Source organism: Aquila chrysaetos, chromosome 11 (assembly GCF_900496995.4).
Source record: "Aquila chrysaetos chrysaetos chromosome 11, bAquChr1.4, whole genome shotgun sequence".
Taxonomy (NCBI): Eukaryota; Metazoa; Chordata; class Aves; order Accipitriformes; family Accipitridae; genus Aquila; species Aquila chrysaetos.
The window spans coordinates 35,271,824-35,289,589 of record NC_044014.1 but is presented as its reverse complement, the minus strand read 5'-3'; the positions used below and the strand labels follow the sequence as shown (position 1 = coordinate 35,289,589).

Genomic DNA, 17,766 nt, shown 5'->3' with positions numbered 1-17,766 from the left:
CTTGAGACAATGTTATCATTAAACAAAAAGACCCTTTGGCTGCAAACGCAGCTGGAAAACAAAACACCAGGACCTGATTTACACACTCTGAAGATCTTTAGGTAAATCATTCTCCCCCACCCCCTCCAAAAGCAGAGAATTATTTTTATTTGGAACAATATGGTTAGGCAATGTGTGGAATACTGCGCTCCAATAGTGATAGTCATAGCAAAATGAGGTTATTTTTCATCTCCCAGCGATATTCCAGTGACTGCTATGCTGCTCAGCACACTCATACCAACCAATTTTAGTGCTGTTCTACTCTGAGTGAAATGCTTATACAGATCATGGACTCTGTTATCATTGACAGAGCAGGCGACCACAGGCAGCCTCTGGGAAGGGTGACCCCACGAGCAGAAAAGAAAGAAATTATGTTATCCACGTAGAACGCTTAAGAAAAACCTGTTAACAATCTTAACTGAGATATACACTGGTTTCCTGCTCAGTTTATCTGACACAGGGCCAAATGTGATATTTCCAACAAGCAATCCGGAAAAAAATAGGGATGATTCAAGGCTTAATTTGTAGGCTTCTTGTTCAATTAGGTACCACTATCAAAAAAAGAATCTCCTTATTGTTAAAAGTATTAACACCAAGTTGCTGGCTTCCTCAAAAATAGTAAAAATCTATCAAAATTCTTCACTTGCCATTTCCCACTTCTTGCTTTATATACAATTAAAGTTTTGTTCAAAGTTTGATAGCTAAGCAAACAGTAGTCATGTTTTTTCCTCCCTAACGGACTGTCACATCTCTCTCTACTTTCTTTCCCCCAAGAAATTTCATTATAATATATCATAAGCTTTCAACTTGATAAATATAATTAGTTGCCCCCCAGTTCCCAAGCTTTGGCAAGGCAACTTAAGTTATTAAAACAAGGAAAGTCTGAATTGTTAACAGCTTAGCCGTTTCAACATTGAACAAGCTTAGCCATTTCAATGAACAGGTAATAAAAACTATTCATTAACAAGAATAACACATGTTCACTACTGCAGTACTTAGAGAGTTAATGCTGTGCAGCTGTGCTTCCTGAACCACGAGTAACCCCTGGTGCCCTTCCTCATCATACACATATTGAATTGTTGAAGAAAAGCAGGAAGGGATTATGGAAAGATGTCCTTGTTTTATAAAAACTTTCAGAACTACTTATTGACTACTCATTAATATCTTAGTATCTTATTGTGCACATGCATTTATAAACCAAACAGAATTTAGAAACAAATGATGGCTTTCTTTATAGAACGTACTTTCTACCTCATCCAAAAGCTAAACTGAGGCAGCATAATCAAAAATTGTCAGAAGAAAATGAACTGACAGGGGTTGAAATTGGAATGAAATGCATATTATTCCTGATGGGGCAAGGCACACAGACACCTTGTGCAGGCCCTCTGCTATGAACAAGGAGAATCAACACTCATAGAAATGCACTGTTGAGATTACAAATGTTGCTGACATCACAAACTTGGGCAAGAGTGGCAATCAGAAAATCCTAAGTGGTTTTCCAGGAAAATAATTTAACTAATTCAATGCAAAGCTTTACCCAAAGAAATATTTAATCATTATTTGAGTACTCCAACTAATTCCCAGTGTATTTACTGGAAAATTTACTTTCAAAAAAGTGGATGAGTGTCACGACAACTTTTTAAAAGATATGTGCAGTACATCCTTTGGGGAAAGGAAGAAGGATCCTAATCCCATTTGCTTTTTTTAAGGATTAGAAGGTTAAAAAAAAAAAAAAAAAAAAAAAGCCTAAGGGAAGATGTCCATGACCAAAATCCAATACAGCGTACCAGGACCTCAGCCCCGAAGTGTCTGCCTTGAATTAATACAGATCCCCAAAGAATATCAGGAATTTACTGAAACTTTTAATTATAGCAATCTCAAGAAACATATGCTTTTATTCAATCAGAACTGACATAGTGGCAACGTACGGAGAAGACATGGCTCCATCCACCCAGTAACCCACCAGTTACCTGGGCTCTATCCATCTAGCAGCCTGCAAGACGCAGGTTGCGGGAGCACAAGATTTAATGCATTCACAGGACACCTTCTTTAGTCCAATGTACCCAGTGTTCCAGCACTTCTGAGTTTTAGGGGACTTTTGGATACTCTGGGAAGGTGAAACTCCTGTGCAGTAGCATTTGCAACTGATTTCTACCATACCCCACTGGGTAGTAGAGTCTACCCTATATCACATTGGATAAAGATGTAGCCCTGAAACTTATGGTTTCTTAACTTTCTGAAGTGACTTCAACAAGGAAATATTCCTGGATATGAATCCTCAGGAAACTGCAAGTATAAAAATATCACAGCATGTGCTCTCCAAGTCACACAGCACTGCTGGCATAAGTCCTTCTTCTCCATGCTAGCACTCCACAGCATACAAATTTCAAACTCCCAGTTCTTGTCTGCAGAGTGTTTCAGGCTGATACAAGAGACAAAACAACTTTATGTTCCTGGATATGGTTGTAAAAATCAGCTTCTCAAAGGTAAAGGACCATTTCTACACTAAATGTAAGGCACTCCTGAACTCACCTTCCTATGCATCATCACTTGTTAAAGCAGGGGACTGAGTTGATGCCAGATCAAGAGGCAATTCTAACAAATGCTTTTTCCACGAACTAAGCCTGAGCTATTATTTATGAAGTCTTAGTTATGCCAAAATTAATACCAATGATTAGTTCTTGAAGCAAAACCGAAGAGCTGCTCTGGAGTTTTGTTGAGCTCCAGAGCAGAACAGTGCCCCTTCCAAACCAGAACAAAACTGAAAATATTCACAGTTTAAGCTCCCATCACCAAAACAAAGGAAATAAACTTTACAAAAGCAGCTTCCTCCCTCAGGATAGAGCAAGAAAAAAGATTGCTTTTGCAAACTGTTACTTGTGCTACTTAGCATGTCACTGGAAGATGCTCATTATTTTAACAAGTCTGAAATAATAATCTGTGAAGAATATAACTTTCAAAAGAACATGTGTATCTACTTTTATTTGCACAAAAGAACTTGTTAAATATTTGTCAAAATTAACCACAGCTTGCCAACAAAAAAGTTGCCAATTTTGCTATCACCAAAACAGACATCCTCTCAGTTCTTTAAATCCACATGGCAGTTTGATTTAGTTACTAGACTGCTAGCATACAGCAAAACATTGGTCAGCATCTAAAGATCCCACGAACAGACTATTAGTAATATAATTTTAAAAATCTCACAATAAAGTTACTGAAATGAATGGGAACATAAATCTGTTTTGATGAGTCTTGAGAATTACATATTTTGGAAATAGGGAGATTGACTTCTACATTTAAAAGCACAGTATTAGTTAAAATTTGCTCATTTCTGATTATAAATTAAGCACTACCCCATATCACACATCCTGCTAAGAGTCTGAAACTGAAGGGTGATATTGGAAAACTGGCTAATCAAAAAATCTGTTTCTGACAGAGGATATGATCCACTATCGCATCATTCCTTCTTATATCTAGTCGCTATATTTTTCCAAGATAAACATTACACAGTCACATTTGGGATAATGGGAAGGAAGCAAAAATTCGGCACCGGCTACACCAAGTGCTAACCTGTCTTATATGAGACAACTGTTCCAAGAATTCAATCAGCAGGACTCTGACAGTTCACACTACAAGCCAAGCCACCCACGCAGTCTTTTTTCTGGCGCTTGCAGCAATGCTTAGGTCACTCGTGCTTGCCTGAGTGATTATAGCCCAGGGACTAGCAAAATGCCAACGCAGCCTCTTGCGTGGAATTCACAAAGCATGAGGATGAAGGGTCAAACTTCTCTCCCACTTGGCAAACTTCAATCTGTTCCATCCCCCACTCTCACCACACATTAAAATATCCAGATATGTGGTGCACGAGTTTCATTTTCATGCTAATCTTTAAGATGCATCTTCTGCGAGAAACTAATGCAACTCATGGTAAAGCTTACATGCACAACAGATAGTGCAGACATGACAAACTGAACCTTTTCTTGGTAGAAAACAGACATTAGGAGGAGCTCATCCCAAATTCCAGAGTTATAAACTGTAGTTAAATGATCATTCTTCATTAATAATGACTTTCTAAAACATCTGAAGGTAAAGAAAATTAAAAACAAAACAAATAAAATACAGAAAGTTTAACCTAAATTAATAACTATTAGATTTATGCTAGGAAAGCTAGACTAATACTTTAATCATACACTTCCAGATTTTAAAATAATAATAAAAGAGCCAGATGGTTGGGTTCCAATAATTTTTAATAGCATAAGCAAAACATTACACTAAGCCCTGCTCAACTTTTACAAGCACCATGTCCTGCACTAGTGGCACAAATCCCAAGAAGAGAAAATATGGTTAGGCGCAACAGAAGTATTTGCCTCAGTTACTACAGATGTGAAGTTGCCTGCAAAATGAATGTGCTTGGCAAGCTCAGCTCTGCTTGATGGAATTCCTTCTTGGTCTATATGATAGTCAGGCACAGCTCCCACAAGCACAATAAGCATCAACTGACAAGCCACGTATACCTGAAAATAAGACACAATCATTTACCCTAAACAATCCCAAGGAGACCTGATGGAATACTGCAAACTTTTCATTAAACTAACAATTAACAATGTCCCTTTACCCAGCATCACAAACAAAATGCAGTCTGCTGTGGTGTTTAAATCCCCAGATGCGATCATCGAGGTAGTTGGGAGCAGTGAGTACCTCTCCGGAGATACTGGTACACTTTCAGTGAAAGCTTCACCATGACAGCTTCCTTCATGTTGCAAAGCTCTAAAGTTTTTTCTTGCAGTTTTATAGCCAGGCACAGGAAAGGCAGATATTAAGAGCTTCATCATAGTTTCATAGCTGAGAACTAACATTTAGACCAAGATTATTATTACTATTATAAAAAAATAATTTGACTTACTATACTCAAAGAATACAACCTGTATTGACAAGTCAAAAACAAAACAAAACAAAACAAATCTAAGATTGTATTTTTAAAAGTCTCTGCTAGTTCTTTCTGTTGGAGAGACTGAAACCTTAACCTGATCATTAGGAAAACTAGAATGTGCAGGAATAAAAAAAGATTTTCCTAAAGAAACCCTTATAAGAATATTTATTCATCAATATGGGCTTCAAGACGTTTTGAATGTCTTCTGGGCTTTGCATGTGATTTAATTTTTTCTAACTTAAAATAACATTACCCTTAAGCATATCCACATATTAGTGATTTTCAGCACGTTAAAGTTTTGAATCCAGAAATGGAAAAGTCTTGAATCTAGAATGGCTTCCTGCATTAGGCCACAAGTCTTTGGGTGGTGCATTTGGTGGGACATTGTTTTAATGTGCCATTTTATCCTGTGCTTGGATGGTCTTGCAGAAAGAAGTTACAAACAAAAACCTGCTATCAGCACAATGTCCCTCCCTCAAAACACTGTTTTAATTCAAAATGCAGAACTGCACTAACAGGAGGAAGCCTGTTACAAAGAAACTAAACAAGTGAAACAGGTAAATGTTTGCGTGCAGTGCTGCAGACATTATATTTAAAGACAGCACCCTGCATACCCCTTTTCACAAGTGGTTTAAAAAAAAAAAAGGCACAACCTAAAAGACCTCCCCAAAACCTCCAGTTGCTGTGGTTAGACTCCATTTCCTTCCACTCAGCAGAGGCTTAAAAGACACTCTTCAAAAAGCAAAGTAAAAGAGAAGTGCATAGAATAAGGAAAACTGATCATAAACCTTGGAAAGTTAAGCACGTCAGACAGCACTGAGGCGAGCGTGGAAAAGCAACCTGCAAAAGCAACAAACCCCACTAAATCCTTTTTGAAACGCAGGCGAAACCGGGCGGGGGGGGGGGGGGCTGGGTTGCCACAGGAAAAGCGAAGGGGAGGGTTACTCGGCCACCCTCCGCAAGAATGCCAGCTGAGGAGCGCACGGACAAGACACGGGGACCCGCGAGGAGGAAGGTGCTCAGAAGCCAAGGAGCTTGAGGGCGGGGGGGGACACACCCCTGCCCCCCACCCCGGCCCGCACCCCAGCTCTCTCCGACAACACCGTTCTCTGGGAGAACGCCCGAGCCGCCTGCAGCCCTCCGGGGCGGGCAGCGCCTCGCAGCCCCGTCCCACTGCCGCGCAGGTCAGGAAGCGGGTCCCGAACGGGCCGGGACACCCCGGCAAAGGCGGCCGTGCGAGGAAGAGTGCGTGTCCGGGGGCAGCGCCGGGCCGTGAGACACAGGCTGGCGGCCCCCGGCTCTTCCTCCCCCCGCACCGGGACGCTGCCCGGGGCGGGGGGAGAAAAAGAAACCAAACCAAACCGACCCCAAACTAACTACAAAAAAAAGCAACAACAACAACAAAAAAAGACACGGAAGAGCGAGACCGGCGCCCGGAGCAGCTCGCACGGGGACCGGCGGTCGCGCCCTGCCCCGGCCGGCTCAGCTGCCTCCGCCGCCGCCCCGCCTCACCTGCAGCAGCACCGGGAAGGCGGTGAGGCGCCGCCGCCCCGAAAGCCTCCTCCAGCCCCATCGCCATGGCCCGCCTCCCGCTCCCGGAGCGGGGAGCACCAACGGCCGCGGGGGGTTTCAGCCCCGGCTGGGGGCAAACTGCTCGCCGAACTGCCAGCGGAGAGGTACCCCCCCCGCCCCCTTAGCTGAGGGCTGACCTGGTTAAAAAAAAGTCATTTCTCGAGCAGCCATGCTCCAGCCAGAAGTAGCAGGATGGCTGCTTCACAGGGTGAATTATTCATTAATTTAGTTTAAAAAAAAAAAGTGATCCAGCAGAATTGCTGGATGAGCCAAGCAGGGTGGAGAGCATCAGCAGGTGGTGGTGGGGTACAGCCGCCCCCCCCCCCTACTCCAGGCAGAAAAGGCTGCCAAGACAGGAGGTTGCTCACAGTAGGATACAAGGGGACATGGCCACATCTCCTCTCCAGCAAAAAGGCACTCGAAGACACCCCAGAGAAGAGCAGAACAGCTCAGCAGTTGCTCCAGATCAGGTTTTGAATGGGAGCAGCTCTCCCTCTTCCATGACCTCAATTTTAAAAGCAGGACTTTTCATCAAGATTTAATCTAGCCTCAGTAATTGCAGGCTGCTACCAAAGGTTAATTTTGCTCTGTAGCCTTCTCCCCAGCCTGCTGTCTCTGGCCAGATCTGGTAATTGGGCACCTACAGAACAAGCCAGTTCTGCTTCCTGATTCAATAAACCAAATTAAACTACCATAAATGCTCTGTTCACCCTGTGGCTTTCATCCAGTTTGCAGAGTGCCACCTAAAAGCTCCATATCCTACAGACAACAGGAGAAATTCCAGTCGGCAATTCTACTAGTAAGAATAGAGACATTAACTATTACTAATTAGACGGGGGGAAAGGAGTTTGACAAAAGCACCGTGAGTGGCTGCCTTTGGTGCAATTCCTTCAAGACTATGACACATATGGTTATGCTCGCATTCTTCCTAACATTACATTTGAAGATGCAGCTTTACTACTACACTAGTTTTATACAGGGTTTTTGTTTTGCTTTGAGGTGTTTTTAAGTCTTTCTCCCCAGTTAGCCATATGAAGAAATTCTTTCCTTTGAGGCAGTAAGTTAGGATGACCTCCCCTTAGTATTCTTAGTCCAGGAGAACCAAAATTAGTGGAAAGACTGGATGGGACAGTGCAGCTCACTGAGAAAGCAGCAAGTGCCACGCAACATAGCAGGTATGCTGCCCAGGAAGAGCTAAGTGAGTGTGTCACAAGTGCTGCTTACCTTGGAACTGTGACAGTGTGGATAAAAGGGACTTTCTACATAGTTTCTGAGCTTCCTCATCCATGTAGTCACCATACATTAGCAGACAGTAGTGAAATCCTAGGTTTTATTTGAAGTCCTTGTAGTCTTTGCTCCAGCTGCTTTTATAATTCCTACGCTAATTCAAACAGAGCTACCTGTTGCTGAACCTTGGCAAAGGCAGGCAGACATAAACAAGATGGGCTCCCGTTCTGTTCCTGAATAGATCTACAGAAAGGATGAAAATAATTTTGGAAGTCTACTGATTTTACAAGACCTATTAGGTTCCCCCTCATATTCAGTCATGTTTTCCCACATTAGTGTGGAAAACACACAACACTTAAGGTCTCAAAAAAAAAAAAAAAAAAAAAAAGAAAAAAGAGCCCCAAAAAACTGTCACCATTGCTGCATCTGCTTTGTCTTGGAACAATTTAGCCTAAAACGTATGTACCAGCACTATTTTAGAATCCCCAGATAATCATTCCTTCAGCAGGTCTCACCAGCATCATGTTAAACAGCAGGAAGACAGCTTCTAGCACACATTCACAAATGTTCCTGCTACCTGCTAAACATTAGTTGAACAAATAAAAAACAGCATTGTTTTCTGACATCCACAATTTCTTCAGCAGGTAGGGGTTTTGTACTGTATGAACTGTTCTAACATTAGGAATTGAATCACTGCAAGGTCCCTTACAGTCACTCTGTGCTTCTGGGATGTATTTTCATAATGCTTAGAAGACAGTAGCAATAAATAGTAGTTTTTAAGGCTTCCTCCTCAATTAACCATATCAAGAAATTCTCTCCTTTGAGGCAGTAAGTCAGGAAGCCTTGCAAAAAAAGGTCCAGAAAACCTGGTTACTGAGGTTTTTTGCTTGGGTTTTGCTAGGGGTATTAACAGCTTACTTGAAGTGAGGTTTGAAAAAGGAAAGGTTCAAGTTTACCTATACATCTCCTTTGGGTTACCAGAAGAACTCTGACTAGGAAATACAAAACAAAATCTGTTGTTGGCACAAACAACAGTAAAACTGCATGTCATGGTTTAACCCCAGCCAGCAACTTAGCACCATGCAGCTGCTCACTCACTCCCCCCCACCCAGTGGGATGGGGGAGAAAATCAGGAAAAGAAGTAAAACTCGTGGGTTGAGATAAGAATGGTTTAACAGAACACACAAAAAAAGAAACTAATAATGATAATGCTAATAAAACTACAACACTAATAATAAAAGGATTGGAATATACAAATGATGCACAGTGCAATTGCTCACCACCTGCTGATCCAACACCCAGCTAGTCCCTGAGCGGTGATTCCCCCCGCCCCCACTCCCCCCAGTTTCTATACTAGATGTGACATCACATGGTATGGAATACCCCGCTGGCACTTTGGGTCAGCTGCCCTGGCTATGTCCCCTCCCAACTTCTTGTGCCCCTCCAGCTTTCTCGCTGGCTGGGCATGAGAAGCTGAAAAATCCTTGACTTTAGACTAAACGTTACTTAGCAACAACTGAAAACATCAGCATTATCAACATCCTTCTCATACTGAACTCAAAACATAGCACTGTACCAGCTACTAGGAAGACAATTAACTATCCCAGCTGAAGCCAGGACACTGCATCAATAATAATAATAAAAAAAAAAAAGGCTAGCATTAGAAGTGATTGTATTAAAAAAAAAATCCAACAGTTACCCAGGAAGCCATACTTTTTTTGGGAGACTAAGCATCTTATTTTGAGTTTACTCCAAACTGAACATCTAATCAAAATAGGTAACACTACAGCATTTTCAAGTTGCCTTTAGCAGGGTAAGTTTCATTCAAGTCTAAATCCCCATCAGGCTCCATGGCGAAACCTCAATGACAGTTTAGCCATACTTCAAAGAGTTTTAAAAGTCTCTTCAAAATTCAGATCAGTTGTTTCAGTTCTGGAATCACTGTAATAAATAATAGCAACTGGTTTGTTAATCATAATTCAGGTAATAAAATATCCACTGCATCCTGCTCAAAGCAGCATTTATTAAAGATAGTATCAAGATAAGTCAATGCATAATGAAGCTTTTCCTCCTACAAATATGTAAACAAGTTGACAGCAAGTTATTACTACAATATAAAAATTAAAGCTTACATTGCATTTTTTTTAAAGCTACTAACTTCAGTCTCAATGTAGACAGTCTCTGGTCTGTAGCATTTAAAAATACGAGTTCTTGAAAAATGTTAAAGTATTGCCTTTGAACATACACATTTTTGTAGAAAAATACTTAAAAATACCAACTTCCCATTAATAAAAGCAACACCAAAGATAAAACACATCTTTTGCCATGAACAGCATGTTAAATGCATCTAGCATTTACTCCACCATTCTGTTTAACCAAGTTATCTTCTGGTCATTTTACAATTCATTATAGTTTGCAAAAAGTATCTTGGATAATATTCAGTTACTTTCACACAGCAAAGCAGTTAGCATTAAGTAGCTAATATTGGCAATTACCTTGTAATCAGTCTGGCCTAAGCTTATTTGCAACTGAGGCCATCAATTTAATCCTCATCTCAAACTGTGTATTTTAACAGGTACAGTAGGCTCTTGCTAAGAAATCTGAGTCAGTTCAGATATATTTTGGAAAGGCTTGAAACCTTTATATGATTCAACAAGAAATACATATTCTCTTTTAAAGCACCTTTAACCTCTACATAAGGTTTTCTTTAACTATATTAGCAGTCCTGTTGGTGGCAGTCAGTCAATTCCCAGGAAATGCTTTGTTCATAAGATTATATAATTTGACATGAACCACATTTTACATTCCAAAACCAAAAAGAATGTTATGTTAAATTTTGATTTTTGTTTAACATTTTTCCAAGAAGTTTACTGGCAAGAGCTAGATGGATCACTTTTGCAGTTGCTAAGGCAAAAAAGTTTGAAAATTCCCTGTACACAAAGTTTAAAAGATCATGTAATATTTCAAAACCAAACTAAACTAAATTCAAGAACCAGAAAGAAATACGTATCGTTGGGATGAAAGCTAATCATGCCATTGTGCCCTGCCAAACATCAGCTGACAATGAACAGCAAGGAAAAAAAAAAATTGAGATAATAGAGTGAACCAGTTTCAGGATGAATTCAGAGAGTAAAATTGAGCTGTCAAGAAAAGAATTTTACAGTAGGATATTAGACTGAAAAAACCAGCTAGGAAAACACTGCAAGTTTTATCACTTAAGACATTATCTGAAAGAACACAAGTAGATTTATATGCAAACAGTAATGAATACGAGTAATACTGCCAGCTTTCCTAGTTCCATGCATAGTTCAGAAAAAGGAGAGTTTATTTAGCCTTTGTCACTACTTAATTAGCAAGTTAAGTCTGCCAGAAGTTACAACCTCAAGTACATAGCAACCTGTAGAGCAACTTACTGACCAGAAGTGTGGTAGAGCCTAAACTACTCAAATGATCTCTAGCCCTGGAAATGTGAAAAGAACACAATCTCTGAAACAGGATCTACATGAAAGTGTAACAAGAACTGTAATTCTGAAAGAAGGGCTTACGCTGCTCCTTCATGCAGGATTCTGATTTATAAAAGGATGACAATTTTATTGCCATGCTTGCTGATAAAACAAACATAATAAGTTAAAGCAAGATGTGGCAGCAAGTGTTCAAGGAGGATGCTCAGTTGGAGAGTAAGAGAGATTCTACCCAAGGCCCACGTTAGTCTAATTTTCAGAGGGGCACAATGCAAATACAAAAGCCTCAGCTTCCTCTAACATCTTACATACCTTAACACACAGACAGCCTTTCCCTGCATTCAGGGAAACAAATGAGAAGCACAAACATTTCTGGGGCACAAGTGATGAACCATGCCCCAGGGAGGCTGCCTTTCTGATCACTGTCTCCCCCACCCTGAGACAACAGCTCCTTATAAAAACTAGATCACAAGTTGCAGTTTTGGTTAGAGGATGGAGCTTTTGCACTATACTCATTCAGGAGACAGCAGCCTTCCTGTCTTCTAGTACAAAACTGTGTCTTCGAGTAAAGTAATACAAGCTTTGGCCTTTTAATCACATATGGACTGTTGCAACTTCTTACTAAAGAATTTAACTTTCTCAGAGATGTTAAAAACACTGCACCATCAGTATTGTTATATTTGACCAAGACTTTGCACTTGGCTTCCAAATGCCTACAACAGCAAGTGAGTAACGTGATGGCAATACAGACCAGCTGCATTTTTATCCATACAATTCAAACCCTGGCCCAAAGTCTACAGAAGACTACTTCAAATACCAGTATACATCACAGGCCATTAAGTGCCTACCAGCAGTGAACCTGCTATAGCTGTAATATAAAGAAAAAGAACTGCAGTAGGCCCAAGCCTTAAGAATATTTTTAAAAGCGCTGCAGTAGACTTGCAGATGACTGTCATACCTTGGGGAAGGTCTAAGGACTGGAGTCCAACATCTAAGGATAAGAGGGATCACACACCATTTTCTCTTCAAGAAAAGTAACAGCATCTCTCCCCATGCCAAGTAATAAAATACCATCTACAAAAAGTGGGTGTTTTCTCCCTGAATCCACAGTAGAGATATAGTCACACAGAAAACTAAAGTCAGCCTAATTCTCAGAATTGCAGAAAATAGAACCAAAGGGGACCTCAAGAAGTCATTTTGACAAGTCCCTGCCTTGCATGACATTCCAAAATTAATCTCTATGCAAACAGTTATGCCACAGGACTCTAGGTTATAAAATGGCTGACTAAATCAGCTAGACTTTTACAAAAAGCTATTTGTATGTAAATATTTTAGTAATGAGTTTAGCAATAAAAAAGTACTACACAGCCAATTTTAGAATGCACATACAATATGAAATATACATACATGTTCTTTATATATATATATATATTCATTCTTAAAGCAATGCAGAGCAAAACCAAACGAGGGCTTGAATAATCTGTCATACGTGTCTTCATGTCAGCATGATGGGCTGATCAGATCCCCGAGGTCTATCACTGGAATTGCTACAAGTTTTACTTACCACAATTTTAACCAAAAACTAACTTAAATCATGTTACACTCTCTAGGTGAAGGAGGAAGAAAGACACAAACAAAACAACAACAACAACAAAAAAAACCTCTCAGACAAAAACCCACAGAGCCTTGTAATACATAGAAAGGCACCTGATAATATTGTTAAGTGTTAGTAGCAATTATCTACAGCATCCTAAGTGTACTTAAGCAATCAAGTTAAAAAAAATCATGAAATACAAGAACTGCTGGCATTCAAAAGATAAGTCTAACCTACCTAAGAAGTCACTAAAATGACATGTGCAGCTGTAAATCAGTAAGAGTGTGCAAAACTACACAGTTTTGCATAAAGTGCTGAATGTACCCCCAGTTTGCACCTATTAGTATTACATAAGTTTGTTAAGCTTGGCAATATGATGCAAGAAGATGATCTTAAGGATGTACCATATCTACCTTGTCTTTCCTTTTCCTTCCCCACCATCATCCACTGTCCTTTAAACTGTACATTTTTAAATTACACAAAGGCCTTTTCAGGACTTGTAGTTCAGAAAATTATTTCAAGTATACCTATCTTTCCATGTAAACTTGGGGACACTATGGGTTCAATTTGCACAAGTTCCAAATACTTACAACTTCTGCTAATTCAATTGGAGTTGTATTTATTTCAGTCTGTTCAGTACCTCTGGAAAAAGGCTGTTTCCTGTTACTCATTTAACTCCCATTTAAGGAGTGTTGAAATTCATACTATAACTTGTCCAGATTTAAGTCTAAACAATATGCAGTTACAGAAAAGCAGAGTAATACTTTATCTGACCATTTAGGTTCATAAAACCAAGTCCTACCATATCTATTCATATATACTCATTATATGAATTATACACAGATCTTAAACACTTGATGCACTAGAATTCAAGTTATTATGATACAGCAGTTTCTCTTGCAGGCATTGTGCAATACACTTAGAAGTATACAGCGGGTCTCTTCTTTACTCGGTATTTCAGTGATCCATACCGTATCTGAGGGGGGGAAAAAAAAAATTACATTTTAACAAGAATCGAGATCACTGCAGGCAGAAACATTATTTACCTTTCCACTAATCCAATCTAGTAAGCATCTTTAAATGTGCTTTGGACACTCCACAGTTTCAGTAAGAGAATATACCTGTGACTGAACGAGATACAGTTTCAACAGAATTGGGCAAGAAGGGTAAGTCTCAACTGTTTTCGCAGAATTACCCAAAACCTTTTATAAGATTCCGTAGAGATTTATCCTGAAGTATCTTTAAATTTTGTGAATGTGCAAATATAAAACACTTTGAAACCTACATAGCATCTTCTCTTTGTGGGTTACAAATAAAAGCAGGCCATATGTTTATGGGAACTAAAAACTTCTGAATCTTCTTAAACATCTGCTGTTTAATGGATTAAAGTGCGCACAACCAAGACACACAAATGCCAATGACAATATCGCTATCTACACCCCTTTTCAGGTGAGCAGGTCCTGGAATTTGGGCTTGGTGGTGCCAGAATTAGCATTACAAGCACAAAGCCTATTTCATCTCCTCTCCCTTTTTCCTCACTTCGTTCATTTTATTCATGTATTTCCCTTAAACACCCCAAAGTACAAAAGCTCCAAGCCTATTATTGTTACATATAGTATTGATAACAATTACATTGTCACATACTTCCTTCTCCATTTAGCATTCTACAACCCAGTTATCGTTGATAACCCCTCTAAGATTAAGAAAAAAAATTCTGCAGTATTGTGGTGAATGGAGTTAAATCCAGTTGGCAGCCAGTCACAAGTGGTGTTCCCCAGGGCTCAGTAGTGGGGCCAGTTCTGTTTAATATCTTTATTAATGATCTGGACAAAGGGGATCGAGTGCACCCTCAGCAAGTTTGCAGGCAACACCAAGTTGTGAGGCAGGGCTGATCGGCTCAAGGGTAGGAAGGCTCTACAGAGGCATCTGCACAGGCTGGATCATTGCAACGAGGCCAATTATATGAGGTTCAACAAGGCCAAGTGCCAGGTCCTGCACTTCAGTCACAAAGCCGCCTGGCAGAAAAAGACCTGGGGGTGCTGGTTGACAGCCAGCTGAATATGAGCCAGCAGCGTGCCTAGGTGGCCAAGGTGGCCAATGGCATCCTGGCCTGCATCAGAAATAGTGTGGCCAGCAGGAGCAGGCAAGTGATCGTCCCCCTGTACTCAGCACTGGTGAGGCCGCACCTTGAGTACTGTGTCCAGTATTGGGCCCCTCACTACAGGAAAGACATTGAGGTGCTGGAGCGTGTCCAGAGAAGGGCAACCACATTGGTGAGGGGCCTGGAGCACAAGTCTTATGAGGAGCAGCTGAGGGAACTGGGGTTGTTTAGTCTGGAGAAAAGGAGGCTGAGGAGAGACCTTATCGCTCTCTACAACTACCTGAAAGGAGGTTGTAGTGAGGTGGGTGCTAGTCTCTTCTGTCAGATGGCTGGAGATAGGATGAGAAGAAATGACCGCAAGTTGCGGCAGGGGAGGTTTAGATTGGATATTAGGAAAAATTTCTTTACTGAAAGGGTTGTCAGGCATTGGAACAGGCTGCCCAGGGACGTGGTTGAGTCACCATCCCTGGAGGTATTCAAACAGTGCATAGACAAGGCACTTCAGGACATGGTTTAGTGGGCATGGTTGACAGCTGGACTTGATCTTAGAATCATTTAGGTTGGAAAAGACCTTTATGATTAAAAAATGCCAAGGTACATTGTTAAAACAAACTCAATATTTAACTAAGATTATACTTGCCTCTTTACGGCCTTTAATAGTTTTCACAGATTTCATGCTCTGAGTTCTTCGAAGGCCTCTCTGAGCAAACATTTCATCCTCTGAATGTGTCCCCTCCATCTCTTCATCTGTTTTATCATCTCCAGGATTTTTTTCCAGTGGAGTTTTGTAACCTTTAAAAAAAACAGTTTTATGAAAATGTTTAATAAGAAGTAGCTGTAACTTTTAGAATTTCAAGAAAGCCATGAGTTTCATCTTTAACACACATCCTTTACTCTTTTAAATGATACAGTCAGTCTGCCAGCTGTTTCAAAACACTGAAATGTGTAGTCTGCCAGGAGCTTGTTACTTATAATTCTGCCATTTGTAAGTAACAAGCCACTTTGTTCCACAGGTATGCAATCCAGTGACTCCTCAATTGTCAAAAATTAAGCCATCAGTTCAATGCTACCATCTTCTGCTTTACACTGAACTGCAAAAACCTCAGTGGTCATCTTGAAAAGTACTTAAGGTTTTGGCCACAATCCCCATGGGAGGGGGGGGTTAGACAAGATGATCTTTAAAAGTCCCTTCCAGCCCAAACCATTTTATGACTCTGTGATTCACAGTATCTTTCTTCATACTTGCATATCTCTCTGCACATTTAATACCAAAGTTCCTTTCAGATCAATACAACATCAAAGTACTATTAAATGGTGTTTACATCCTGCAAAAACAGGACCAAGATTATTACCAAAGATTGTCACTAGAGGGCGCAAACTGCTCAAAAACACGTCCTGAAAAGATCCTCAGGGGCCAAAAGCCCTGAATCCCCACCATAGACATATCATAAAGTCCCCAAACGTAGTCTGGTTCTTTCCCCCCACCAAGCTCTCCTTTTATAAGGCCATTCCAGAACCTACAAGCTGTAACACTCGGGGACACCTTTTAGACTCCAAACACAATTTTATTCATGATCGATGTACATCTCATCTTAAGCCAGTATTTTATTTGGTCTCAATTAGATCCTTTTCCTTTGGTCATTTTTTTCCCAAAATTAGAATCGTGCTCACCTACTCCACAGCTACTTAAGGAAGACTTGCCTCTTCTCCCATTCTAGAGGCAACATGTCTCTGCCTCCAATACAGTTTCAATTAATCTTTTTCAATATGGAAGATTTGAAACACATCTGTTACTCATACAGTTTCTGACTAGGGATGTCTGCAGTGACACCAACACTTCCTCATCTCTATTTGTAACCTCTTCTGATGCATCAAAATCGCATTTGCCTTTTTCACAGCAAACTTACTGGCAGCTCAGTCATCCTATGATCAATATCCTTCTACAACTAGGTCTTTTCAACTAATTTGCACAGGAACTCCCAAGCTCAGATCACAAAAAATAACATCCCGCTAAGTGCAACTAAATATTGCTATGTAGCATTCCTAACTCTATCCGTGGTTTGTTCTTTTTTTAAATCTAATGCCAAAGAAAGTTCAAAGAAAACAGAAGAGGTGTACACTAGATTTGGGTCCAGAAGTAGGAACAATTAAGTTAAACTAGCTCTAAGAAAGCATTTTGACATGTGAGATTGAATCTCACAATCAGTGGTTATTTACACAGTACAAACTGTACCCGAGTAATTTTTTTTTAAATGGAATTTTGAGCATTTTCAAGCTGTTTCAGATAGATAACTAATGCTCTCCTACTGAGGAACAGTCCCTGCACAAGAACTGCAGTGACATCATCCCTAATGCAACTCTTGATGAATCCATGAGCTTTCTCTCTGGCCAGTACCCCCCCTGTCTTTACACTGACCTGCGCAGGATACCTTCTGGGCTCAATTAGCAATTCAGCTTAGGGCCATTCAGGTGGCCATTTATTCCTCAGAAACACCCGATTCCTGGAATTCCTTGTACTCCACAAGCACCACCCCTCCCCAAAAATGGAGGAAAGAGAAGAAATGACAGGCTTAGGTGAAAAGAAATAGACCAGAGCTATTTCTTTTGTGGCAAATAACTACTTCACAATGTAGCCTCACCATTTAAAAAGGTGCAATTGACAGCATTCCACTGAAACCTTCCTTCAAGAACCATAGGCTCAAGAGCAAAGTGACAATAATAAACACTACTAATAATAACTATATCTCAGCAAAAACATATATTGGTCACCACACACCATCTTCTGAGTGTTGATGTGCATCAGTCCATTACAGCAACTTAATGCCTGCATTACTCCTATCAC

General features: G+C 40.4%; 1 protein-coding gene across 2 annotated transcripts in view; it reads right to left on the bottom strand.

Annotated features, from left to right (window-relative positions):
- Positions 1–9,771: 9,771 nt before the first annotated feature.
- Positions 9,772–17,766, bottom strand: part of REEP3 (receptor accessory protein 3) — a 43,578-nt gene continuing 35,583 nt past the window's right edge. For both annotated transcript variants that reach the window (XM_030030821.1, XM_041127353.1), the window contains 2 exons: positions 15,565–15,716; positions 9,772–13,799 (listed from right to left, as the gene is read on the bottom strand). In XM_030030821.1, coding sequence (XP_029886681.1) covers positions 13,743–13,799; positions 15,565–15,716 — 209 coding nt within the window. In that variant the 3' untranslated portion in view covers positions 9,772–13,742. The remainder of the gene's footprint in view (positions 13,800–15,564; positions 15,717–17,766) is intronic.